Source organism: Halichoerus grypus, chromosome 5 (genome assembly GCF_964656455.1).
Source record: "Halichoerus grypus chromosome 5, mHalGry1.hap1.1, whole genome shotgun sequence".
NCBI lineage: Eukaryota > Metazoa > Chordata > Mammalia > Carnivora > Phocidae > Halichoerus > Halichoerus grypus.
The window spans coordinates 110,377,221-110,405,036 of NC_135716.1; the positions used below are offsets into that span (position 1 = coordinate 110,377,221).

At 38.6% G+C, this 27,816-nt stretch overlaps 1 protein-coding gene across 2 annotated transcripts; it reads left to right on the top strand.

The window, feature by feature from the left end:
• On the top strand, positions 1-27,696 carry DNTTIP2 (deoxynucleotidyltransferase terminal interacting protein 2). Of its 2 annotated transcripts, none has more exons than XM_036118163.2 (7): positions 1-225; positions 1,241-2,886; positions 4,515-4,653; positions 7,430-7,525; positions 8,970-9,134; positions 10,428-10,537; positions 17,681-27,696. In XM_036118163.2, the coding sequence occupies exons 1-7, from the start codon at positions 76-78 to the stop codon at positions 17,772-17,774; spliced, it is 2,400 nt and encodes a 799-aa protein (XP_035974056.2). In that variant the 5' UTR covers positions 1-75; the 3' UTR covers positions 17,775-27,696. The 2 variants fall into 2 exon arrangements, with proteins under 2 accessions (XP_035974056.2, XP_035974066.1); XM_036118173.2 differs by lacking the exon at positions 1-225 and adding an exon at positions 470-752.
• The last annotated feature ends 120 nt before the right edge of the window (positions 27,697-27,816 follow it).

The window sequence follows — 27,816 nt, forward strand, 5'->3', positions numbered from 1 at the left end:
CAGACCCGCCTGACCCAGGTCCGTGGGCCGGAGGCCGGTACGAGATTCTCGTTAGTTCCGGGATCCTCGCGGAAAATGCGAGCGAGACGCTTCTTTGACGTATTTCCGGGGCGCCGGAACAGAGGCAGGCCGAGGTGGCCGCGAGCCGGGAGGATGGTGGTGACCAGGTCCGGGAGGCCTCAGGCCACGATCCAAGCCACGTTGGCTGAAAACTCCCAGCAGAAGGTAGGAGGTGGCAGAGCGCTCTCATTTCTGCCGCTGCTTCACAGAGCGGCACTTAGGGTGATAGGGCGGCGCGAAGGTCCGGCGGAGCAGCGTGAGGAGGAGCGGCGGAAAGGGCCCGAGCTTGTCGCGCGCTGCTGTGTCAGACCCAGTGCTAAGCCCGTAGCTTCCTCTTCAGCCCTCGCTACGGTCGTTTAAGACTCCCTAGCATGGAACAGAGGTCAGGTAACTTGCTTTGGGTAGTTCACCTTCGTAATGGCAGATGAACAGCTGAGGCCTTTTAACCTGTTAAAACCGTACGAAGGAGGCTTAATTTCGGCTACCAAGTGTGAGTCTAACTATAATTAGCAGGGCTGAAGAGGAGGTTACCGTTGTCACGTGGGGAGCTGGTAGTGGCCCCACAGCACTTTATTCTGGAGTGGGGAAGGCTGCAGTGACGCCTCCTGGTGGCTCTCAGTGGCTCTAGTCGTCCGCTGGCTCTGATTCTGCGACGAAGGGAATAGAGCGTTAATTCATTTATGTATGTAAAGGTAAGGGTAGCGACTGATTCCATTTGTGTGTGTATTCCTAAACACATCTGTGCTCAGAGTTAATATTTCTTCTCTCTTCCCCTGTGTGTCAGAATGTAGGTCCACCAAGCATATTTGGCATTTGATACTTACCTGCAGAAAATTTTCTTTTCAATTAATTGTTTTGTTCCCTAAAATTAGATCTAGGTCTTGGGTGAGGCGAGTGAAGCAGGGTCCTGCAAATGCAGAGTCAGATCCAGTATATGTTTTTTGTTTTTTATTGTTAAAAATCATGGGTACTGGTGGTTGTGAGGCAGGGCCTCGCAAATGCAGTGTTCGATCCAGTATTTAGTATTTAGGTGTTTTGTTTTGTTTTATGGGTGGTGGTAGTGGTTTTGTATTAATCTTGTTTACTGAGTTTTTTTAGTATCCTCTTAAAATGTTCTCCTGAGAGGAGTGCCCTAGTTCCAGTCCTACCTAAATTACAGTGTATTTATTCTGGCTTACAGAATTCTGCTAAAAGAATTCACGCACATCCAAAAGTCAGGAAGGAATGTCTACCTGTTGACCCAACTACTGCTGAATCACAGACCACTAGGATACAAAGTCCAGTCTCTAGAACTCCTAAAACCAGAAAGAGGAAGAGCGGAACTACAGTTTCATTATCTGAAATAAACAAACCATCTACTGATGGAGAGACCTCTGAAGCAGAGTCAAATTGTTCTTCTGTGTCTGAGCTCCAGGATCCCATTTTAAGAGTAACTAGGAGACGGCAGATCTTAGTTGCATGCACTCCAGTGTCCAGTGTTCGGAAAAGGCTGAAAATAACTCCAATAAATCAGTCTCATATTGAAGAAGACAACGACGATGACTCTGATGCTGAATCACATGTCTCAGGTATTTCTAGAATTGTGCCGCCCACAGTAATAACTACAAGGACCAGAAGAAGTAAGGCTAAATCTGTAAGAGATCCAAGCCAAGAATTACATGCAGAAGCTATTTCTGATGCTGAGTCATCATACTCAGACATTTCTTCATTTTCTGGAGTTGCAACTATGAGAACGAGAAGTATGCAGAAGAAATTAAACGCACAAACTGAGGAGAAAGATACTGACATTGTACCAGAAAATGAAAAGCAAATCATAAATGTGCCTATGAATTCAAAGGATTCAGATACCAGACAAACAACTTGTTTACTGGTAAGATCTCTTCCTCAGATAAATAAGCCAGATTTCTATAATGAAGTTCATAATGACTTCGATGATGATTCCTTCCACAGAAATTCAGAAAAAAAACAAACAGTGCAAAAATGCCAACGTTTTAATATAAGAGAGGAGAAAAAGGCCAGTGTTGCATCTCTCAAAGAAATAAAGCAGAATAGTAAGAATTTAGATGAAGAAACCAAGGGAATAGTAGATGAGAAAAAAGAAATAAATAAGAAAAATTCTCAGTTGGAGAGCCTTTCTGAACCTCAGGACACTGGCATTCAGCAGTTAGTTTCTCAAAGGCATTCAACCCCCCAAAATAATAAGACCACATCAGAGCCCTCAAATCTGAACTGTGAGGCTATAATGAAATCATTAGCTCAATCATTTGCAGTGGTGGAAGTGAACAGATGGAATGAAGAGAGAAAGAGCACCATAAAAACAAGTGACTTGACAGGATGTGGTGATACTGGTAGTGATGAAGAAGAATGCACAGTTACAGGTATCAGTGAAGATAGGAATGAAGGAAGGGATGTAGATTCTGAGTGTGAAACCAAACTATTCAAGTCTGAGCTCCACACATCCCTGGACAAAGGTGATTCTGTTTTATTAGTTCTCAGCAGTGATGAAAGCCAGCAGTCTGAAAATAGTGAGAATGAAGAGGACACTGTGTGTTTTGTTGAAAATAATGGTCGAAAGGAATCATTAAATGGAGAATCAGAAAATATGTCATGTGACAATGCATTGTTTGTAATTGACACAACTCCTGGATTGAGTACTGATAAACATTTTTACTTGGATGAGGGAGACAAGGCAAGTGAGGTTGCCATTGAGGAGGAAAAAGAGGAGGAAGAGGATGAAAAAAGTGAAGAACCATCAGACCATGACAGAAACAAAGATAGTGAGTTTAGTGATGAAGACGAATTACTAAATAACACAAAGTCTAAACTGTAAGTTTTACCTTTATTTTTAAAAGTAAGTTTTTGATACATATTTCAAGCGGCTGATTTACCATAAAAATATAAAATATTAGAAAGCTTGGGAATTGACAAAGCTACGGCCTCAGGTTCTTTATGGAACAGCTCTTTAAAAAAAAAAAGATTTATTTGACAGAGACACAGCGAGAGAGGGAACAAAAGCACGGGGGAGTGGAAGAGGGAGAAGCAGGCTTCCCACGGAGCAGGGAGCCCGATGCGGGGCTCAATCCCAGGACCCTGAGATCATGACCTGAGCCGAAGGCAGATGCTTAACAACTGAGCCACCCAGGCGCCCCTGGAAGAGCTCTTTTATCCAGCATTTCCCTAGTCTATGGGTGCCTGTTAGTCATATTTCTCCCACCAGTGATCTATTCGAAATCATCTAAGATTTTCCTGCATGATTGTTTTTTTTTTTTAATGTTTTATTTATTTATTCCTGCATGATTGTTAAGAGCAACATAAAAGGGAAGGAAAGGAACTTTTATCTTTTCTCCGAGCTAGTTGTAGAGAAGGTGAAAAATAGTCACCTATAATCCTGTCTGTCACCCATTGAAAAGTGCTAACTTTGGGGGCTCTTTCTTTAGTTTCTTTTTTTCTGTTTTAAATTTGTTTTTCTTCGGCACAGGGCTCTCGTGGCCCTGTATCCACTGGAAATACATCCTTGGCCAGAGTCTATACATTAACAGATGCCCAGTTTTCACTCTAAACCAATGAAAGAAATCTCTGAGGCTAGCCGCAAGCATATTTATTTTTTAAAAGCCACACTCCTCCCCAGGATAATTCTAATATACCTTTAGGGTTGAGAATCACTGCCAAACCACTGCAGTAGAATGATTTCACTTTCCAGTAGAGGTTGATTAAAGCTTTCAACTGCTCAGTTTATATGAATAATTAGGGAAGAAAGTATCTGGAAGTCCAAATGTATTTGCTTATAAAAAGGACCTTTCAGTAATATAAAAGTAGAAATTCTTATTACATAAATATAGCAGGAGCCCAGATCCAACTGATTTGGTAGATATGGGCTATGACTTCTGTATTTTTGAAAATCTCTGGTGAGAAATACAGATGTTCACCACTGTTTAAAACTCACTGATTTAGAGACACTACGAAATACCCTTATTTACCCAGAAAAACATTCTAAGTTTGGATAACCTGGAAGTTCAGAACATGTCTTTCTCATTGGGTTTTAGAGATAGAGGTATGTACATTTGTTAACTCACTATCTGTATATGAAGTTGAGCTGAATTGCCAGATGTATCTCCTCTTTGCAATTCTTTTCTTTATAAAATCCCTTTATGAAGTCTACTGGCATATAGTCTTAATCCTCTTTAAGTTAATCTGAGGAATAGATTTAGATGTGCTCCCAAAAAACTTTTTTCATTCATTATTCATCCTGGAATTTTCTTCTAAATGATTTTACTAGATTTAAAAACATGTGTTTCAGTTTTTCAGAAACTCCATTGTAAAAATAAGATTTCCTTTTTTGGGGGGGTCATTGGCAGTAAAAGGGGAGAGAAGAAAAAAGTAATTTTAAAAATACAGTCTCAGTTGTTTCCATTTTGCTATGATTCCTTGATCTTTAAGTGATCATTCTCTTTCAGCCTGAAGTTGACAAGCAGCAGCATAGACCCTGGTATGAGTATCAAGCAGTTGGGTGGTTTGTATATTAATTTCAATGCAGACAAACTACAGTCGAACAAGAAAACCCTAACACAGATCAAGGAGAAAAAGAAAAATGAGGTAAGTTACATGGTGTACTGTTGGTTTTCATAGAACTAACCGATCACTTCTAGACATGATTAGTCTTTGGTAAGAGACTAATTTTCCTGCAGTGAAACCACATTAGCCTACCGTGCTCCTTTTTTCCCCTTAAAGTCCTAGCTATAAAAGATAACACTTGAAAAATAAATTAATACAGGATCAGCATTCCTCTTGCACCCATCATTTATCCTCGGGGTTGTGTTTTCTTCTCTTTTCTTGCTGTATTTTTAGTTCATAACTGGTATGGATACTGTTGAGAATCTGAAAACTGTGGGTGCCAATTCCCCCCACCAGGAAAAATATACATGTTCACATAGGCATAAAATTGTACATGAAATTTCAGAAGGGAATTACAGGGTAGGTCATCTCATCCCAACCCTCAGCTTAAGTCACATGGCATGGCTTCTCCAAATCTGTATTCTCTAGCCTTGCTGTCCTTCCAGGTCTTTAAATCCTGTTGTGTCTCTTGTCTATTTATTCGTATGTGCTCAGGCACTTGACCTCCCTAATTGCCCTCCTTCACTTCCCTACCTGAACCAGCTGCTACTTTAGTATTCTCTGGCCTGGTTAATGATGCCAAACTCTTTTCCTTTTGCAGTCACTGAACCTAGCAGATGCTGTTGCTAACATACTCTACTTTGTTCCCTCCTTTTCACCCCACTGTCACTGGCCAGTGGCAGGCCTTTATTTTTCATCTACACTTCTGCAATAGCCGCCTTACTCTTTTCTCCAAGCCGCCCTCTGTACTTTTGGTAGATTTCTCTTTTTAAAAACAAAAAAGGGTACCTAGCTGGCTCAGTCAGAAGAGCATGCGACTCTTAATCTCCAGGTTGTAAGTTAGCGCCCCATGTTGGGGGTAGATACTACTTCAAAACAAAACGAAACACAAACCTGACTATGATATTCTCCTGTTTAAGTCCCTCAGAACGTTCAAGGTGCTTCTGTTCCTTCATTTCTGTCCACCTGCTCTGTTCCACCACTGAAGACTACTGTAGTTCCCTGAACATACCCTGCTCTTTCCCAGGCCAGTGCAGAGATCATAGATCACTGCCTTTGGGAAACATTCTCTGACTCTAGTCCTCTCCACCACCTCCTCTGTGCTTCTGCAACACCAAGTGTAGATTTGACTCATTATTGATCATATTGTAATTGTCATTTTACTGTTTTTTTAGCTTTATATTCCTAAAACAGGATTTCTCAACCTGGGCTGGATGATTCTTTGTTGTGGGAGGCTGTCTTATTCATTGTAGGATATGTAGCAGCATCCCTCATGTCTACCCACTAGTTGTCAATAGCATCCACCCCCCCACACCCCTCTGCACATACACCCCAAAAGTGTCTTCAAACGTTGTCATTTGCTCCCAGTTGAGAACCACTGTCCTAAAGCTCTTAATAATCTGGTAAATAAATATCAAGCTTGAAAGTCTAGACTGCTTCTCTACTATCTAGAAACTCCTAGGGGATTTGGGGATTTCTGAATTGATAATTTCAAATGTTACTGACCAAATCAGTATTTCTGTGAACTGTTTCGAGGGCCAAGGAGCAATCTTCTTTAGTTCATACCCTATGGGAGATGACGAATTATCCTGAAGACCTTTTAGTGACGTAAACAGTATTAATGACAGTATTTGTTCATCCTATGCAAACAGAATGCAGAAGTCATTTAGGAAAAGATTAACAGGTTTGACTACACAAAATTTTAAAACTTTCACAATTAACACCTTAACAAAGACAAGTAAAAGACCATAGGTTAATACCACTAAGATACAAAATACCTGTGTTCTGTGAATACAGGTGTTCTCCCACAGAACACTTATACATAGCTAATAAATACACAAAAAGATGATCAACAGCAAAGGAAAACAGCCATGAGGCACCAGTGAGAACACACAAAAAGATAATACCCAGTGCTGGTGGCAATGTAAAGAAAAAGGGCACTGATTAATTGTTGGTAGGACTTAACATTACTTGAATGCAAGGCAATTTAGCAGTACCTGTCAATATTTAAGTGATGCATTTTGGAATCATACAAAAATAATCACAAGTGTGCAGAGATGATGTTTACAGTGTTCAATGGAAAAAGGTTTGATGGAGACTTAAACTAAATGTCAGAAGAAAAATGTTAGTGCGTAACAGCTATTAAAAGGAATGAAGTTGATCTATGTGTGAATTAATACTGAAAGAGCATCTAAGATATATTGTTGAATTGCAAAAAGATTTATCTAGATAGATGTATATGTTGTTTAATCGAATCTGTATCACTGTACGTATTAATAATACAGTCTTCTTAGATCAGAAGAAGCTGTTTTACCAACATCAAAAGAACTTATTAAAGACTAGTTAGGGTTGGTTGGTTGGTTGTTTTCAGAGACTTCAAGAGCCATTTTGGCATTTGTTCCTGTTGACTTTATTTTCCAGTTTGGTGCAAGTGGCTGGTTAGTAAGCCAATAAATACAAGTTAGACACATTAATGTAAATCTGATATGTGCTGATTCAGTTTAGAAAAAGAAATTTAAGATGAATGAAGTTTCCTAAAATAATCCTTCAGTGTGCCTTCTAAAGCATTTTTATTGTGATATAATTTACAGACTTAAGGACCGAAACAACTTTGCAGTAGTATGGTTGTGTATAAAGAGGGTTAATATATTTGGAGTAGTCGTCAGTGTGGGAGATACTTCTCTTATAAGGCAAGAGATGTTGGAAAAAATTATATGGTATCTGATACTATCTTAAAACCACTTTAATATTTTTATAGCTTTTGCAGAAAACCATCATTACTCCTGATTTTGAAAAAAACTACTGTGTCCCACCATACAGTGAATCAAAGCATCAACTTCAGAAAAAACGCAGAGTAAGTATAGTGACTCTCATTATTTAAATTGTTGAGGTGTGTTTGACTATATACATTCAGCTTATACAACACGGTTGTATAATTTAAAAATATGTATTTTCGGGGCACCTGGCTAGCTCATTCAGTAAAGCATGCGACTCTTGATCTCAGGGTTTTGAGTTCTACCCCACATAGGTGTAGAGATTACTTTAAAAAATTAAATTTTAAAAAATAAAAATAAAATAAAATCTTAAAAAATATATATTTGCAAAGAAAGTTATCACAAATTTAAGGGCCCATAAAATATAGTTCCATAAACACAGTTTATATAGATTTTCACAAAGTGAAAGTGCACCAAGTGGTGCACATAGAGAACAGCTTTTTCCCCCCCCTTTCTTAAAACAGTGACAGCCAGCATATAAGGTCACTGTCCATACTTCTTGGCTTATACGTGCTGTTCACCAAGAGCTAAGAGCTCCGTTGCAGGCCTTTGTAGGGACCTTAATGTAGCCACCTAAAAACCCAGGTCTCTGTAGTCTGCCCAGTGAGAGGATAGGAAACTCTTTTCTTTTGTAAAAATAGGGGATTGTTTCCATCTGCCATTTCAACTAATAAGTGTAAAGAAGTTATTAAGAGAGCTTGAAGGAAATTTGAGGGTGGTGCACCAGTAATGTCTCATCACTAATATGGAACATGCTGGCACATGGTAGACACTCCATAATGTATGAATGAAATAAAAATAAAATTAAGTAAATAACTTGCTACGAGTTTCCAAAAAAATATAACATTTTTTTAAATTTTAGAAGTAATACAGATTTCTGGACTTGTTGGAGTGACTTTGAGTCACCTTGGTGACTGAATAAAATTGTTAATATTTAAATATAAGCTCCAGAAGTGAAAATGTTTTTATACATTATCTCTTGTGTAGGCTGTATTGCACAATAAAAATTAAAGCTGTGTATTGTTCTCCCAGCAAGTCAGCCGTTCTTTTTTTTTTTTTTTTAATTTTTATTTATTTTACTTGAGAGAGGGAGAGAGCACAAGCTAGGGGAGCAGCAGCAAGAGAGGGAGAGGCAGACTCCCTGCTAAGCAGGGAGCTGACTCGGGGCTCGATCCTAGGACCCCAGGATCATGATCTGAGCTGAAGGCAGACACTTAACCGGCTGAGCCACCCAGGCGCCCCTGCAAGTCAGCAGTTCTTACTAAGATAAAAAAATAAATTTTAAGGAGCCCTCATTTATGAAACTGATAATACTGTGCCTAATTTACCAAAGAAACACTGTGATTTAACTTCTTTTATGAAAAGTGAATCTGGGGACTAATACATTCTGTTAAGTAACCTCATTTGTTTTTAATTCATGAAGTTTTTTGTGTATATAATTTTGGAGGGAATGAGGTATAGTTTATACATTGCTTATTAAAGTTAGAATTTTCTGTTTAATTATTTTTGAAATCTGAATTTCAGAAAGAACGACAGAAAACAGCAGGTGATGGCTGGTTTGGTATGAAAGCTCCAGAATTGACAGATGAACTAAAAAATGATCTCAGAGCACTGAAGATGAGAGCTAGCATGGACCCAAAAAGGTTTTACAAGAAAAATGATAGGGATGGCTTCCCCAAGTACTTCCAGGTATGAAACAAATAATAATGGCGGTGATGTTCTGTGGATTTTAGTTTGGAAGGCATTATTGTGTTCTTACTGTTTACTCTTTAAATAGGTGCATATTTATAGGGCACATCTGCTTAGGCTGTATAATAATGGACAGAACCCAATTCAGACAGCCTTTTGGCCGCCAGCTTGTAATGGCATTCCATATAGAGAGAAGGTGTTGCAGATGGTAACTAAGTTTCCAGGTCATACCTCTAAAAGTTATGGAACCTCTGAGCTGGGTATACCATATATGAATAGTATTAGCCTAACAGCAAGAAGCCTTACATGATGGAGGAGGAAATAGGGAATCATTTGCACCAAACTCTTCTTCAGATAAAGGGGCATCCCCAGGCAAATGCTGAAAATAAGTTAAAAGTTGGTTTTCAAAGTGTTTCCAGATGAAAATCCAGATGATTCACCCTCTGGTAGCTGTCACCTTCATTCTGTTCTTTCTTGTCACTTATCTGAATTACTCTAATAGTCCTTTACCTCCAGGTCTGCTCTCTGTAGGATAGAGTCTACACAGTCTGCACTCAGACCAGCTCACCAGCTCTTCTGTCACATAGCCCTCTTAAGCTCCAACACACTTGGAGGAACCTTGACCTCCCTTAGGTAGAGTTGGTCACTTTTTTTTGAGGGCATCTGTAGTGTTTTGTTTAGCATAATAATTATGTTATGCTTTAATCTTTTAGTTACTTGTCTGTGGATTTTCCTTAAGACTATGGGCTCCTTGCTGGCAGGGACCAGATATTCTTTGTCTTTATTTCCCAAACACTTAGCACAGTATGTGGCACATAGTGGACACTAAATTTTACTTGGTTGAATGTAGGAACAAATGCAGAGTGGTTACTAAGAAGGTTCTATGCTGGTAGCATTTATGATGACCTAGGAGACCAAAGAGGTGTATAGTAGAGTTTATGTGTCAATTTTATTAAATTGGGAGACTAAAAAAAGAATTGATATTCTCTCTCCCACTTTTCTAGTTACACTGTTCATCAAGAATTTACTGTCCTGCCTAGTGCTAAATTATATAAAAGGATTTTTGGCCTTTTATTATAAATTCTAATGAAATGTCATTAGTAGGACCCAGTGCCAATTGAATAGGTGACTTATTTTTGCTTTAAAAAATGGCAAACTGACTTTAGTATTGATATCATTTAAGTTGTGTTTTCCATTCCTTTCTATAAATAGACTTTGTTAGAGCTACCCTGAAATATGAAAGCAATTTAGCATTCAAGTATTGCATGACTTATTTCAATCAATTGCTCATAGATTGGAACCATTGTTGACAATCCAGCTGACTTCTACCATTCACGAATTCCCAAAAAACAAAGGAAGAGAACTATTGTGGAAGAATTGCTGGCTGATTCTGAGTTCAGAAGGTAAAGGAATTTATGTTTCACTTTGTATTATGTATGTTTTCCTTTAGAATATACATAAACTTTAAAATTTCAAGTAATTTTTAAATGGCTTTAGCACAGTGTCTCAACAGCAGCACTATTTACATTTTGGATGGGATAGTTCTTTATTAGCGGGAACTGTCCTGTGTATTGTAGAATGTTTAACAACATCCCTGGCCTCTACCTACTAGATGCCAGAAGCACCCCATCCCCAATTTGTGACAAAAATGATGGGTGCAACATTTCCACATATCCCTTGTTGGGCATAAGCATTCCCAGTTTGGAACCACTGCTTGAGATGGAAGCTTGAAAATATTTGACTGGCTAGAGGAGAATGAGCCTACAAAGGAGACTAGGAAAGAATAGCTAAGAGGCTATTAAGAAAACCAGGATGGCATAGTGTCACAGAAGTCAAAGAAGGAGAATATTTCGAGCAGATACAAACTGGAGGGAGTGGTTAACAGGAATAATTGCTGCTGAGAGATCAAATTGGGTGATGGGCATTAAGGAGGGCATGTGATGTAATGAGTACTGGGTGTTACATACAACTGATGAATCACCGAACTCTACCTCTGAAACTAATAATACACTGTATGTTAATTAATTGAATTTAAATAAAACCAAAAAAAAGAAAGAAAAACTGAAAACTTCCTTTGGATATACATGGAGGTCAAAATATTCTTGCCAGGAGTTTTAGGGGAGTGATGAGGAAGAAACCAGACTGGAGAGGATTGGAGAGTTTGTTGAAAATGAAGAAATGGAAACAGTTCTTTGAAGTTTGAGAAGAGGGAGAGAGGCAAGACTAGTAGTGGGCATGGAGTTGGAGGATTTTTTTTTTAAGATGGCAGCATTTGGGAATATATTTAAATGTACTTGAAGCAGTTATGTATATATTATAGGAGATTTAAAAGCATACCTCATGTAGAAACCCTTGTTGAACTTCCAGATTGGTTTAATAGCAAAAGTGAAAAGAACTGTTAAGGGTTTTAAAAACTTTGTCAGCATGGAAAACAGATTTAACACAAATGTTATGTAAGCCATTTAATTAGTCTGGGTAATGGTAAAAATTTTTAGAAATAAGCAGTGCTCTTTTCTCACTTATTACCCTCTCCTTGGAAATCTCATCCCCTGCAGGACTTTAATTATAATGTATATACTGTTGGCTTCCAAATGCAGGATGTGTAATCCAGATCGCTCCTGAGTCTAGACCCACATATCCAGCTACAGCCTCAGGAACATCCAGGGGTTTCTCATAAGCACCTCTATGAGTTAACTTGGCCTTTCCTATACAATCTAATCCTCTCCTAGTGCTCTGTATCTCATGACTGAACAGCATCACCATCCATCCATCACCAAGTCCTTGACACCTCCTTCAGTCCACATTCATACTGGCAGTCTCTCCCATTTCCTATCTCTCAAGCCTTTTTCTCCATCCCCACACAGGCATGGTGCAAGCGTGTTAACTGTGTTCTGGTTAAAAATTGACCTGTATTTTGTAATCTTGATGATAGCAGTCTCAGAAATCACAGCAGTGTTGATAGTGCTTTCACTAAAAAGTAATAGCGTGAGGAAGTTGAGGGAGTAAACTAGAAATTTTGTAGAATGAAACTCATAAAATTGCAGGTTAGAGGTAGTGTTCTTAGTTTATTGTTCCCATGCTTTAGTCACTGAGTACCATTTTCATAGTGTTTGCATTATCTGTATGCTGCCTGCTTTATTTTAAAAGGAAACTTTGTATTGTCTACTGTAAATGGGTTTGTTGGCTTATAATTTTTGTAATGTCCATGAGGATAAATACATTGCTTAAAGTGAATATTGTCTACCACCTAAATTTATGTATCACACTATGTGAAACCTCTACTAGCCCATCTCCATGGAATGTTTTAATTCCTCCTACAACATTCTCTTTAAGAGGTTTCTGGCCTCTGAACACTTTAGGATAGGGAACTTCATTGAATGTATTTAATGCGGCATATGTTCATTAGTAGGAATGTCTTGGGACAGAAGAAGTAAGTGTAATACACAGGAAAAATGTGATTTTCTGTGTTGTATGTGGTTTTTGGTTTTGTTTGTTGAGGTATAATTGACTTACAGTGTTCCATTAGTTCCAGGTATGCAATATAGTGATTTGACAATTCTGTACATTACAAAATGCTCACTGCTCTAAGTGTAGTCACCATCTGTCACCATACAACACTGTTGTAATATTATTGACGGTATTGCCGATACTGTGCTTTTCATCTCCATGACTTACTGTATAACTGGAAGTTTGCAGTATCCCCTTCACCTATTTCACCCATCCCCCACCTCTGGCAACCACCAGTTTATTCTCTGTCTCTCTCTTTGAGGAACCTCCATACTGTTTTGGCGCAACCATAGTGGTTGTGCCAAATTACATTCCTACCAACAAAAGCACAAGGGTTCCTTTTTCTCCACATCCTCACTAACACTTGTTACTTCTTTTTGATACTAGGCATTCTGACTAGTATTTGAGAGTCTGTTCTGTTTGCTTTTTTAGATTCCACTTATAAGTGAAATCGTATGGTATTTATCTTTCTCTGCGTGACTTACTTCACTCAGCTTAATACCCTCTAGGTCCATCCATGTTGTCCTGAATGGCAAGATTTCATTCTTTTATATGGCTCAGTAATATTCCATTGTGTGTGTGTGTGTGTGTGTGTGTGTGTGTGTGTCTTTCTGTATATGTCTGTGTCTCACATCATCTTTATTCGTTCATCTATTGGATGGGACACTTGGGTTGCTTCCATATCTTGGCTGTTGTAAATAATGCTGGGGTGCATATATCCTTTTGAGTTAGTGTTTTTGTTTTATTTGGGTAAATACCCAGTAGTGGAATTACTAAGTCATATGGTATTTTTATTTTTAATTTTTTGAGGAACCTCTATACTGTTTTCAATGGTGGTCACACCAATTTACATTCCTACAAACAGTACATGAAGGTTCCCTTTTCTCCAAATCCTTGCCAACATTTGTTATTTCTTGTATTTTTGATACCAGCCATTCTGACTGGTATGATGTGATGTCGCACTGGGATTTTGATTTGCATCTGCCTTTTGATAAGTGATGTTGAGCATCTTTTCATGTGTGCGTTGCCCTTCTGTATATCTTCTTTGGGGAAATGTTCAGATCCTCTGACCATTTTTTAATCAGATTGTTTGGTTTTTTGGTGTGAGTTGTGTAGGTTACTTATATATTTTGGATATAACTCCTTATCATTTGCACATAAATCTTCCATTCAGTAGGTTGCCTTTCTGTTTTATTGGTTTCCTTTGCTCTGCAAAAGCTTTCTATTTTGGTGTAGTCCCACTTGTTTATTTTTAATTTTATTTCCCTTGCCTGAAGAGACATATCCATAAATATTTTATTGCTAGGACTTAATGTCCCGAGAGATTGGTGGCTATGTTTTCTTTTAGGAGTTTTACGGTTTTAGGTCTGACATGTAGGTCTTTAATCCATTTTGATTTTTGCGTGTGGTATAAGAAAGTGGCCCAGTTTCATTCTTTTGCATGTAGCTGGTTTTCCCAACACCGTTTATTAAAAAGACTTTTTCTCCATTGTATATTCTTGCCTCCTTTGTCATAGATTAATTGACCATGTAAGTGTGTGTTTATCTCTGGGCTCTCTTCTGTTCCACTGATCTGTGTTTGTGCCCGTACCTTACTGTTCTGATTACTGTAGCTTTGTAGTATATCTTGAAATCTGGGTTTATGATACCTCCAGCTCTGTTGTTCTTTCTTAAGATTGCTTTGGCTATTTGAGGTCTTTTGAGGTTCCATACAAATTTTAGGATTATATGTTCTAGCTCTGCAAAAAATACTATTGTGATATTCTGCTAGGAATTGCATTGAATCTGTATATTGCACTGGGTACTATGGACATTTTAAGAGTATTAATTCTTCCATGAGCATGATATCTTTCCATTTGTTTGTGTTGTCTTCAATATTTTTCATCAGTGTCTTAAAGCTATCAGAGTATAGGTCTTTCAATCTCCTTGGTTAAATTTATTCCTAGGTATTTTGTTCTTTCTGTGGTACAATTGTAAATGGGATTGTTTTCTTAACTTTTCTTTCTGTTACTTTGTTATTAGTGTATAGAAACACAGCATTTCTGTATATTAATTTTGTATCCTGCAGCTTAACTGAATTCATTTATTCTGATAGTTTTTGGTGGTGTCTTTAGGGTTTTCTTTATGTAGTGTCATGTCATCTGTAAATAGTGACAGTTTTACTTCTTCCTTCCCAATTTGGATGCCTTTTATTTTTCTTATTTAATTGCTGCAGCTAGGATTTCTGGTACTATATTGAATAAAAGCAGTGAGAATGGACATCCTTGTTTTGTTCCTAATCTTAGAGGGGAAAGTTCTCGGTTTTTCACCATTGGGTATCACGTTAGTTGTGTATTTTTCATATGTGGCCTTTATTGTGTTGAGGTATGTTTCCTCTAAACCCACTTTGTTGAGTTTTTTTTATTATATTATGTTAATCACCATACATTACATCATTAGTTTTTGATGTAGTGTTCCATGATTCATTGTTCACATATAACACCCAGTGCTCCATTTAGTACGTGCCCTCTTTAATACCCATCACCAGGCTAACTCATCCCCCCACCCCCCTCCCCTCTAGAACCCTCAGTTTGTTTCTCAGAGTCCATAGTCTCTCATGGTTCGTCTCCCCCTCCGATTCCCCCCCTTCATTTTTCTCTTCCTGCTATCTTCTTTTTTTTTTTTTTAACATATAATGTATTATTTGTTTCAGAGGTACAGGTCTGTGATTCAACAGTCTTACACAATTCACAGCGCTCACCATAGCACATACACTCCCCAATGTCTATCACCCAGCCACTCCATCCCTCCCACCCCCCACCACTCCAGCAACCCTCAGTTTGTTTCCTGAGATTAAGAATTCCTCATATCATGAGATCATACGATACGTCTCATATCATGAGATCATACATCTTTCTCTGATTGACTTATTTCGCTCAGCATAATACCCCCCAGTTCCATCCATGTTGTTGCAAATGGCAAGAGTTCATTCCTTTTGATGGCTGCATAATATTCCAGTGTGTGTGTCTTTATCCATTCATCTGTCGATGAACGTCTTGGCTCTTTCCATAGTTTGGCTATTGTGGACATTGCTGCTATAAACATCGGGGTGCATGTACCCCTTCGGATCCCTACATTTGTATCTTTGGGGTAAATACCCAGTAGTGCAATTGCTGGGTCGTAGGGTAGCTCTATTTTCAACTTTTTGAGGAACCTCCATACTGTTTTCCAGAGTGGCTGCACCAGCTTGCATTTCCACCAACAGTGTAGGAGGGTTTCCCTTTCTCTGCATCCCCGCCAACATCTGTCGTTTCCTGACTTGTTAATTTTAGCCATTCTGACTGGTGTGAGGTGGTATCTTGTTGAGGTTTTGATTTGGATTTCCCTGATGCCGAGCGATGTTGAGCACTTTTTCCTGTGTCTGTTGGCCATTTGGATGTCTTCTTTGGAAAAGTGTCTGTTCATGTCTTCTGCCCATTTCTTGATTGGATCATTTGTTCTTTGGGTGTTGAGTTTGATAATTTTTTTATAGATTTTTAGAGTTTTTAAATCATGAATGGATGTTGCACTTTGACTTTCTTTAAAAGATGGGGGGGGTGGTCAGAGGGAGAGAGATTGAATCCTAAGCAGGCTCCATGCCCAGCAGGAAGCCCACCACGGGGCTTGATCTCACTACCCTGAGATCATGACCTGAGCCAAATCAAGAGTCCCAACGCTTAACCGACTGAGCCACCTAGACACCTCAACAAATGGTTTGCTTTTTTTTTTTTTGATCCTTATTAAGATGATCATATGGTTTTTATTCTTTTCTTGTCAATGTACATTGATTTGCAAATATCGTACTGCTCTTGCATGCATGGATTAAATCCCACTTGATCGTGGTAAATGATGTTTTTAATGTATTGTTGGATTCGGTTTGCTAATATTTTGTTGAGGACTTTTGCATCTTTGTTCATCAGGCATATTGACCTGTAGTTTCTTTTTTTGTAGTGTCTTTGTCTGGCTTTGGTATTAGAGAAATGCTGGCCTCGTGAAATGAATTTGGAAGTTTTCCTTCCTTTTCTATTTTTTGGAATAGTTTGGGAAGAATAGGTATTAACTCTTCTTTAAATATTTGGAAGAATTCAGCTGTGAATCCATCTGATCTTGAATTTTGCTGGGAGTCTTTTGATTACTGATTAGTAATAGATCTGTTCAAATTTTCTATTTTTTCCTGATTATTTAGTTTTAGAAGATTGTCTGTTTCTAGCAATCTATCCATTTTTTTTCTAGATTGTCCCAATTTATTGGCATATACTTTTTCATAGTATCCTCTTGTAATTCTTTGTATTCCTGTGGCGTCTGTTAATTCTTCATTTCTGATTTTGAGTTCTCTTTTTTTCTTGATGAGTCTGGCTTTTTTGTTTTTTTAATTTCTATTTTATTTCTGCTCTAATCTCATTTTTTCCATCCTTGATTAGGTTCAAACTGTACTGATAAGCCCTTCTTTTGAACTTCTGTGGACTACATTTATCAATATTTGCCACAGTGGCAATTAAAATTAAAAAACTTTAAAAATATTCATTGATTCCTTTCAAAATAAAACATCCCATTACACATTGACGTATATTTTCATGAACAAAACAAAAATGATTTAGTGCAGATCTCTTTAATGTCTGGCTTAAAGATAGTTGGAGCCTCATACCTGCTTCTACATCAGTCTGTTATTTTTACATTTTCATCCTATAAAAATCTTTAAAGCATTTGATATCATCTGGTAACTGGATATGGTACATGGGCCTCCAGTGGTTGAAAGTTTTCAAAAGCCCTCCCTTATAGTTGCCATTTTTTTCTCACTAGACTGCAGGCTTTACGAGGGTAGGGACTATGGTTGTCTTGGTCACTGCTCAGTCCCCCAGCTCCAAATATGGCTCCACATGGTAGAATTTAGTACAAATATGCTAAAATAGTGAAAATGCGAACAATTTTTTGAGATTTAGTAGTTACACCACCCCATCACCACCCCCATTACATTAACTTCTATTATACTTTAGAACTTAAAAGTTTGGTTTTCTTTTTAGATATAACCGAAGGAAGTACTCAGAGATCATGGCTGAAAAAGCAGCAAATGCAGCAGGGAAGAAGTTTCGAAAGAAGAAGAAATTTCGCAATTAAGATTCACCAAGCAAGCCACAGTATTTTATATCTCCCTTTATTTACTCAAGATGTTTTGAAAATTAACATCATCATACAAATTAATATAGACTGGCCCTGTTTGAAAAAAGTTGACTTGAGGGAAAATCAATCATATACTCTTTGGGATAAAAACAGGTGTGTCCACAAAAGACCCACCCATGCTTAGACCCTTTGAGGGAGAAAAAGGGAAACCTCAACCATTTTAAGATGAATAACATTTTTGTAAAGTTTTCAACACTTGGTTATTTGAAGAAAATGGAATTAAAAACATATAGAAGGTATAAAGTTGGTTAACATATACAGAAAACTTTAAAATTACATGATCAAAGCTAAACAATACGGTAGAGTAAGCGCACGCGTGCATGTGTGTGTGTGTGTAGGGGGAGATGGTATACCAGAAATGCCATGTGTGTTTGTGTGTAGAGGGGATACGGTATACCCGAAATGCCCTTTTCTAAGTTCAGGTCCAGAAAATTGGTAAAGCTGGGATACAGAAATCTGCTTGTTGTGAGCATAAAAGTCACAGTTGAAACCAAAGTATTCTTGGAGCAAATGTATGTTAGTATATGACAGAAGAACTAAATGAAGCTATATAAAAAGGACTTAAAAAGGTAACGAAGACTTCCTAGAAAGTTTGGGTTAAAGGTGGACGAAGCAAGAGAACTGTTTTCTTTCTTTAGGAAATGAAACAGGAGGAAAGATTAATTTTATCCAGAGTCAGTGTTGTGTTCCAGGTGAATTAGGCTTATTAAATCCGTATAATTTTAACTTGGTCAGAAATAATTTTAAAGTGGTTCAGTTTATTTCATCTCCAATAGCAGTATACATCCTGACTAATCTATTTGTGGTACCTAAGGAGTGTTGGCCATTTCTCATAATGCTTCTTAGTGGGTTCTTCCTTTAATATCATTATTTATGGAACCTCTATTTTCCCAGCAAACTGTTGGGATTTCAGTAAATATAAAATTTCGTATTTTGTATTTATTGCTTGGGATCATAACCAACCTAGTAATAGAACTGACAATGACATTCATAGGTGGAGTTAGGCAAGTATCTTATCGTTCTCTTTTACAGAAAAACTTTTATTCCAAGAATATTGTTTTGCCTTCCACTGGGTAAAATAAGGACCCGCTATGAAAGAATTAAATACCAAAACAAGAAGAAGAAGTAATAGTTAGTTTTACCCTTTGCATATTCTTCCAGAAGGAGTCGTTCTCAGAACATTGCTTCAACTCATGCTACTCTGCCGTAAGAACACTCAAAATTGTTTTGTTTTTTTTTTTTTTTTTTAAAGATTTTATTTATTTGACAGAGACACAGTGAGGGAGGGAACACAAGCAGGGGGAGTGGGAGAGGGAGAAGCAGGCTTCCCGCAGAGCAGGGAGCCCGATGCAGGGCTCGATCCCAGGACTTTGGGATCATGACCTGAGCCGAAGGCAGACGCTTAACGACTGAGCCACCCAGGCGCCCCTTAAGAACACTCAAAATTGTTAATCATTTGGTTTGATGTCTCTGTGCACAGAAAGTTGAGGACTTACCCAGTTTTTCTTAGGGTCAAGGCGTGGATCAACTTCTTACCTACCATATGATTTTTGGGATGGTTTCTGACTCATGAATGCTACTATAGGTTGAATTATTTGGTACTTGAAAACTGCAGCCTTGACATATTTGTGATGTTAACAGTTTGTATTACAAGTAAAACAACATTAGTGACCTCTAATCTTTGCCACACAAAAAGCAGCATTAGAGCTTTCTGGATTAGAAGGCAGTGCTAAGGAAAGAGAACTGAGCCTAAGCTCTAAGTCCGGCTCTGTCCTTAAGCCACCTTAGATGTATGTGTTTTCAGTATTTACTTGTAGTTACATTTTAACATGCTCTCTTTTGTTGTCTCCACAGATTCATTTTTAATTTTATTTCATTATATGCATTTTTGTAAGCCACTTAGAACAAGATAGAGTTTTTAACAATTACAAAGTACTTAGTGAAATAAACTGAAATGATTCAACTAAAAATCATTTAAAGTCACCTCTGTTAATGTTTATTTTAAAGAACTGAAACTGCTAATACAGCTTCTTCATCTCAAATGTGATCTTCAGAAATTTATTTTAAATCATCAAAACTAAAGAAGAGTAACAAAGTATAATTACAGGTAAAGGTCAGAAGGAAGTCTTAGTGTTCCCAGCCTTCTGCAAATATCTGGATATTTGAATAACGGATGTATTTTCCTTGGTTTTTTAAGCAAAGCAATTCTGTTGAGAAGCAGGTTTTAGTGATTTTTGGCTTGTGTCACTGAAGGTTCACTTACTAGAACTCGTCTAAGGCTTCCTGACTATGAGGAAGTACCCTGACTCCTCAACTGAGAAGCATTACAAAGCATACAAAGTGTGGACATGGTAGAGTGCGGATGAAAGAAGGGCCTTTAAAATACTGTTAAGAGCTCGAAAGATTTCTGAAACACCCCATCTTGCTGCACACTGCTTTTAAGACCACTTATTAAAATGCCTATAACACAACTAGTTTGTTAAGTGAGGAAATTAGGGAGAGAGGAAAAGGACAGTGGAAGAAATCAGATGGAGCCAGGGTAAAGTTAGTAAAATGATTCTGTGAAACTGTGTAACAGTTGGTAAAGGTGGGCCCTGAGCTTCCTAGTATCTAACACAAAAATCAGTTCTGTGTTCACTATTATTAGAAGATAAAAACAAACTAACTGCTTTAGAGAAACCCCAGTATTCCTAAGACCTGAGAAACTTCTCATGGGTCCCCATAAAAGGATGTCTGATAAGAGGCTATACTTGGCTGCCCAGAGGATACATGGCAGGATTTTAAAGAAAAAGAAAAGGGGGGGTTCAATACAACCTTCAGTAACTGGGATAAACTTATGGGATCCCACTCTTAGTAAGTTACAAGAAAACATCAAATGACAAAAATGTTAATACCATTTCTGAGGTATGTACTTTTCAGTTCAGTCTCTCAATCACTGACAACTATTGTTCAGAGTGATAACCTAGAACATTTTACTGAAAGATTTCAGTAAGGGTTGAAACAAAAAATGCTTTCTAACAAGCATCTGACCAATTGAGATGTAAAATGCAGGTCTTCTCATGATTGCACAAGTTAAAAGTGAGGAAGAAGTGTTTCTAGTTTAAAAGTGAAGAAGGAATGCTTCCAATTACTAATAGCTTCCAAGAAGCAGGGTTAATAGCATGACCTGTAATTAAATGTCATAGCAGATCAGTGTTTTATCAAAGAAATAAAACCTCAAAATGAACTTAGGAAATGTGAAGTTGGATAACAGTGGAAAGAGGTTCTGAAGTGGAAAAAAGTTCTCAGTAAATACTTAACATGAATGGTGAGGAAGGCAAAATTATTTTAGGTGATGGGTGGTGGACAGTAGATGTTTCAGTTATCGGTGCATAACAAATTACCCCCAAAACTCAGTGACTCAAAAGCACCACCATGTTCTTACATATCCTGATTTGGTGGGCCAGGGCTCAGCTGAGTGGTTTGTACTCTACAGTGTATCAAATGAGGTCACTCAGTGACTCAGCTAGTAGTGGAGTTGATCTGGAAGGTTCAAGACACTTCCCTAACATGCTTATTAGCACCTTGTAATTTTTTTTAAAAAATGAGGACATATGAAATTTTTCTTCAGGATAGCACTGAATTGCTCTAAAACCAAAAGACCCACACACTTTGTGTGGCACTGAAGGCTCTGGCCTGGTTAAGTGGACTGAATTCATAGTTATTTAGGAAATTCTACTCCCCACCTACCTCCTTCCTTGTCCTGAGGGAGAAGGAGTTGCTAACTAGATTGAAGTGAGCCCAAGAGACTGGGCTCTGTTTCACAAATGAAGAGAGTTACTGTATTAACAGGTCAGAAAACGTGCCATCACTCTTCCGGTTAGGGTGCAGGCCTGTCATCCTTTCTTCCAAAAAAGGTGGGAAACTGGACTTGGGGCTTTCCTGAGCCACACTTTCTCTACTAAAGGTAGGGGGTGATGGGAACATAAGTTGTTCCATCACAACTTAGCTGAGAAGTGATGCAGTCGAGGTGTCTCTTCCAGCTATGAGCTGAGTGGTGCTTTCTTCCTCGGGGCTCTTATGGTTACAACCAGAACTGCAAAGGAGGGACTGGCAAGGCTTAGACACCAAATCCTGACCTTAAATCCCATGCAACATACGGAAATTCTGAGGTCTTGTTCATTAGGTGTTTTCCTGACCTTTTTAAAATGACAGGAAAGAAATATGTTTGTAGTTGTCTATGTGAAAAGAAATGTTTGAAGCTTTGTTCAGTCTCTCATTCCTACACCTACTGCCCCCCCTCACGCCCCATAACTCAGGGAAGTTCAGAAGAGTAACATATTAAAGTACAAACAAGACACATTGTGATTAACTGGACTTTTTCTGTATCTTAAAGTCAGTATACTATCAGTAAGACTTATTTTTTCCTTAAGTGTGTGTGTGCATATATACACACATTTACACACATACACACCAAAATAGCAATGAGATGAGGAGAACAAGTCATAGCTTACTTCTGGAATGTGAAGCTCATTAAAACCTTGGCTAATTTATCTAACAGCTGCCCTTCCAGCCAAATCTGCCACTTCTCCCCACTTCAGCTTCACCACAGGTCATCTCACCTGCCTTGATGTGGAGGGGACCAGGTATCAAAGTGAGATGAAAGGGTACTAAACAACTGGGCCAGTGCCTTCCCCATGCCTTGGTGACCGCAACTGCTGCCCTTTTTACATATTTTACCTTTAGAGAGACTCTTGGTTTTTCCTTTAGTGAAATCACTATCCTGATTTAATGAAAAATATTTCAAGATGACCCTACAGTTCCTCAGTCTCAAATTCAATGTCATCAATTCCAGTTACCCTCATTTCCACTCCACTTCCGCCAATTGCTATCATTGCCTTAGACTTGTTACTTGAAACTGTTCAAAGGTCAAGATTCTGAACTCTCAGGGTAGGGTAGCCCAATCTGTTAGCCTTTTTTTTTTTTTTTTTAAGATTTTATTTGAGAGAGAAATTAAGAGAATGAGTGGAGGAGGGGCAGAGGGAGAAGCAGACTCCCCGCTGAACAGGGAACCTGACACGGGACTCGATCCCAGGACTCTGGGACCATGACCTGAGCCAAAGGCAGACGCTTAACCAACTGAGCCACCCAGGCGCCCCAGCCTTCTTCCTTCTAATCTAACCTTGGCTGCACTTTGGAATTACCTGCGGTGGCTTCAATAATACGGATGCCTGGGCCCCACCCCCAAAGATTGTGAAGTCCTCATCTCAAGCATTGCAGCCACTCTTACTCTCCCAATCCTCCACCCCATCAGGATACATTTTCCTCCCTAACCAATCTGGACCCAATTGGTCAGACATCTCAAAAATTCTCTGTATTCCCCTGGTCTCTCTATTCTCTATTTTTTTCTGTTACTGTCACCTGCGAGGCCCAGCCAGGGAAACACTGTTTCTTATCTGTCCAGATTACTGAGATTTGGGAAACTACCATAAGCTACAGACTCTCAGCTGGACTTTCACTGCTGTTCCATAGTTCTTTTATTCAATTCTGATTACTTTCCACTAAATTCATTCAGTCTGAAAGTCAGCCAGTCGCCACAAAATTGAGTCCTATAGATTATTTAAGCACCAGGGTACACCAGTTAAGAAGACATAGCCCCTGAACCCAGATTCACTTACCAATTGGTTTCCCAGTAAGGCAGTGACCCAAGACAGGAGGGCAGAAGAAAGGGAGAAATCAAGCTATTTCTCTCCCTCTGCTTTAGATTGGGTTGGGGCTCAGCCATTTCCCAATCCCCACGAGGCAGCCCTCCACCACTGAATGGCCCAGGCCTCTGGGTTTAGTAACACCATCTCCCAATGACCCTGTGGCACTAAGGGAGATAGAGGTTTCCTACTTTTCCAATCTCTGGGTTGCCCATACTTTCAGCACTTCCATCACCTGCATAACAATTCCCTATATTAAATTCTCTAGAGTGAAGCATTTTTCTGCCTGGACCCAACTGATACATGTCAGCCAAACCAAACTAGCTGATAGGGAGTGTTCAGTCACTGAACACAGTATTAAGTTCTACGCGTGCCAGCCACTCTGCCAGATACAGTGAGTTTTTCCCCTTTTATGTCTTTGTTCATATGGTTAACTCCACCTAAAATATTCCTTGCTGCTTTCCCACCTAACAAAACACTGCTGACCCTTCAAGCTTATAAGAAGCCAGTATTCTGAGCATCCACTCTGTGCAAGGCACGCTGCTGGGGGTCCATCCCAGGCATCAGAACTGACAGTCTGTGTTTCTTCATGAAGTGTTTTATCACATTTTCTCTACTGATGTGTACACTCTCGAAGTCCCATTTGACTGTTTTTTTTTTTTTTAAATTGTATTTAACATCTATGTAGCACTTATTACTAGGCACTGTTCTAAGAACTTACAAATACAGCTGGTTTTTATGTAACTGTTTATGTATGTATGTATGAAACATTATATTCATATATAACGATTTAGGTAACCTTAGGTAAACCTGTGAAGTAGGTGCTACTATTATCCTCATTTTATAAGTGAAGAAATGGAGGCACAGAGAAGTTAAGGAACCTGCCTAAGGTACAGAGCTAGTAAGTATAACTGTCACACTTTCATTTTAACCTTGCACTATGGCTATCTGCATACCTGTTTCCACATCACCAGCAAAAACTGCTGAACTTTTTCCCTTTCTTTACCAGTTACAGAACACATGATTTTTAGCGGGGAATGTGGCTTCCTGGGGAAAAAAAGCTATGATTCTCACCTTCCCATGGGATGTAAATGAAAGCAGTATGTGCAACTTCTGGGAACTGTCCCTCAGAGAAGGGTGAGCTTGAAGTGGGGCTCTGTCCCTTTTTCTTCTCTGCACTAACTAGTATGTTGACCTGATGGCAGGGGAGGAGCAATCTTCTTGGAACATCAGGAAAAAAGCTGCATTTATAAGGTGAAAGAATAAAAAGGAGCCTGGATCTCTCATGAACAAGTAGTTGCCGATGCCTGAACTTTCACATGAGGAAGAACCCTCCACCTTGCCGAATCCATTGGTATTTTGAGTTTCCTGTCACTCATACCAAAGCCAATCCTAATTAATGGGATCATCGATCCATGGCTCCCTGCCCCACACTAGGGTGAACTCTAAGAAAATGCACTCTATCTCACTCACCTTTGTATTTCTTTCCAATGTGGTTCTTTGAACAAAGCTAGTACTCAAAAATATATATCCAATTGAGGACGAATGAGATTACAAAATATTTTTTTAAATGCTGATGCATGTAGAAAGCCCCAGATCAAGGAGGAAGCTGGAATGAAACCACTCCTGGCCTCTGGTCCTGAGAGTCTGGAGCACAGGCAGCAATAAGATGGGCGTGGTCTCCACGCCCTGGGGCAACACCCTCTTTGTCAGTACCTTCCTGGAATCTTGGGGATGTGAGGCCGAGCTGTAAAAGAGCGCAAAGAAAATAGGTCTTCAAAATGGAACACCTTTAGCTCCCCCTTCACCTTCATGCTTTTATCCCTGCGTTCCTCCTGCCTCAGAAGAGCAGATGTTTTCCCATCATTCCTAGGCTAAGCTTTTCACCTTCCTCCCACAACATCTTTGCATCTTAATTTTCTCATCTGTAAAATGGGGATAATTATTACTTAGTAGGACTTGGGGAATAATTAAATGGCAAGGGATAAATAAATTTGTTGGCATTTAGAAAAATGTTAGAGGTTCTTTTCCTCTTGATTCCCTTCTCTAGAGGCAACTTGCTTCGTCAGTTTTTGGAGAGAATACTTTCTTCTAGTTTTCTTCCTACCTCTCTGGCTGCCTTTTCTTGGACTCTGGAAAAACTCCTTCTTTACCTATCCTTCAAATGTCTGTGCTCTGGGTTTCTCCCTGCACTACCTCTCTAGTTCCAGCCTCCATCATTTTCTTACCTAGGTAACTCCAACTGCCCTGAACTGGTTTCCCAGCTGCCAGGCCTGCACTCTGCCAGCCAGCCATCCACACTACAGCCAGAGTGGGGATAGAAGGCACACATCCAAGCACACTCCTTCCCACCTGAAAGCGATTCAGTGGTTTCCTACTGCCTTTTGGGTAAAGTCCACAGTCCTTAACATGTTGTACAAGACTTTCAGGACACGCTGCCTGCTGGAATCACTACAAAGAGAGATTTTGTTCCGTTTCTCCACATTTAACCGGGGGCGGGGGGGGGGGGGCTCCTAAAAAGTATACTTATGGCTGAGATCCAGCATATAGTAAAATGTAAGGAGTCAATAAATGCTGAATGCAATTCAGAAAATCTTCAGTGGATAAGCAGTATCAGAGTGATCTAGGAACAATGTTTTTTTTCCCCTTCATCATTAGTATTGGGTTTTGTTTTCTTTTTTTTTTAAACTTGACTTTTTCATTACAAGGGATAAGATTGGCTTATTATGAAAAACTTCAAACACTACAATGAGATATAAAGTAAAAAAGGCCTTCCGTCCCTTCATATCACTGCTCCTCCTGCCCCAGCACTGTTAGCTGTATATGCTTCCAGAAAGTTTATATGCACACACAATCATAGTAATGCACGTTATTACTATTAGTAGTAGTAGTATTTAACACAAGTAGAATCGTATTAAACATGCTCATTTTCATATCAGCTTTTTTCATATAATCTTGGATATTTTTCCATAGCAGTATATATACATCTTCCTCATTTTTTAAAGGTCTGCATTGTATTCAATTATATGACTCTACCATACTTTCTTCAAACAGTTATTTTTTTAATTTTTTAATTGAAGCATAGTTGGCATACATTAGTTTCAGGTGTACAACACAGTGATCGACAATTCTATACGTTATGCAGTGCTCACCATGGTAAGTGTAGTTTCCATCTGTCACCATACAGAATTATTACAATATTGACTATATGTGCTATGGTGTACTTTTCATCCCTGTGACTTATTTTATAACTGAAGTTTGTACCTCTTAATTTCCTTTACCTATTTTGCCCATCTCCTACCCCCAGCAACCACCACTTTGTTCTCTGTATTTATGAGTCTGTTTGTTTGTTTTCAAACGGTTTATTATTGATAGAGATCTAGGTTATTTCTAGTTTGTGGCCATTCTAAATAATGCTGCATTTATGGGAGATAAATGTGAATTTTTCTAAATACACAAAAATGCAAAGTATTAGAATACTAAAATAAATATACATCACAACCAAGTAGGATTCACTTCAGAAATGCAAGAAGGGTTAAATATTAGAAAATCTGTTAATATATTGCATAGTATTAACAGATCAAAGGAAAAAACCTCCATAGATTACTGACAACTAGGGATAGTTTCTTAATGTGATAAAGTGTGTGTGTGTGTGTGTGTGTGTATGCATGCATGCATGTGCGCCAACCCCAAAAGCTAGCATCATGCTTAGTGGAGAAGCAGTCCTATAATGGTTAGAAACAGGACAGCTCAGTCTACTGTCACCATTATCACAAAAATTAACATTTTTCTAGAGATACTAGCAGATGCTATTACAAGAGAAATAATGAGACATAAGAATTAGAAAAAAGATAAAATTATAATTATTTGTGAATGATATATTACCAGAAAACACAACATACTTAACTGAAAAAACTACTTTTCCTTTTAAAAAACTGAGATAATTCACATATCATAAAATTCATCCCTTTAAAAATGTGCAGTACACTGGGTTTTTGTATACGCAGAGTTGTGCAATTATCACCACTCATTCCAGAACACTTCTGTCACTCCCCCAAAATCCCATTAAATACCCACTTCACATTCCCCTTAGCCCCAGCACTTGGCAACAATTAACTTCTGTCTCAGTAGATTTGACTATTTAGGATATTTTATATAAATGGAATCATACAGTATGTGGTCTTTTATGACTGGCTTCTTGGCATAATGTTTTCAAAGTTTATGCATGTTGCAACATGAATTAGTATTTCATTCCTTTTTATTGCTCAATAATAATATTCCATTGTATGGATATA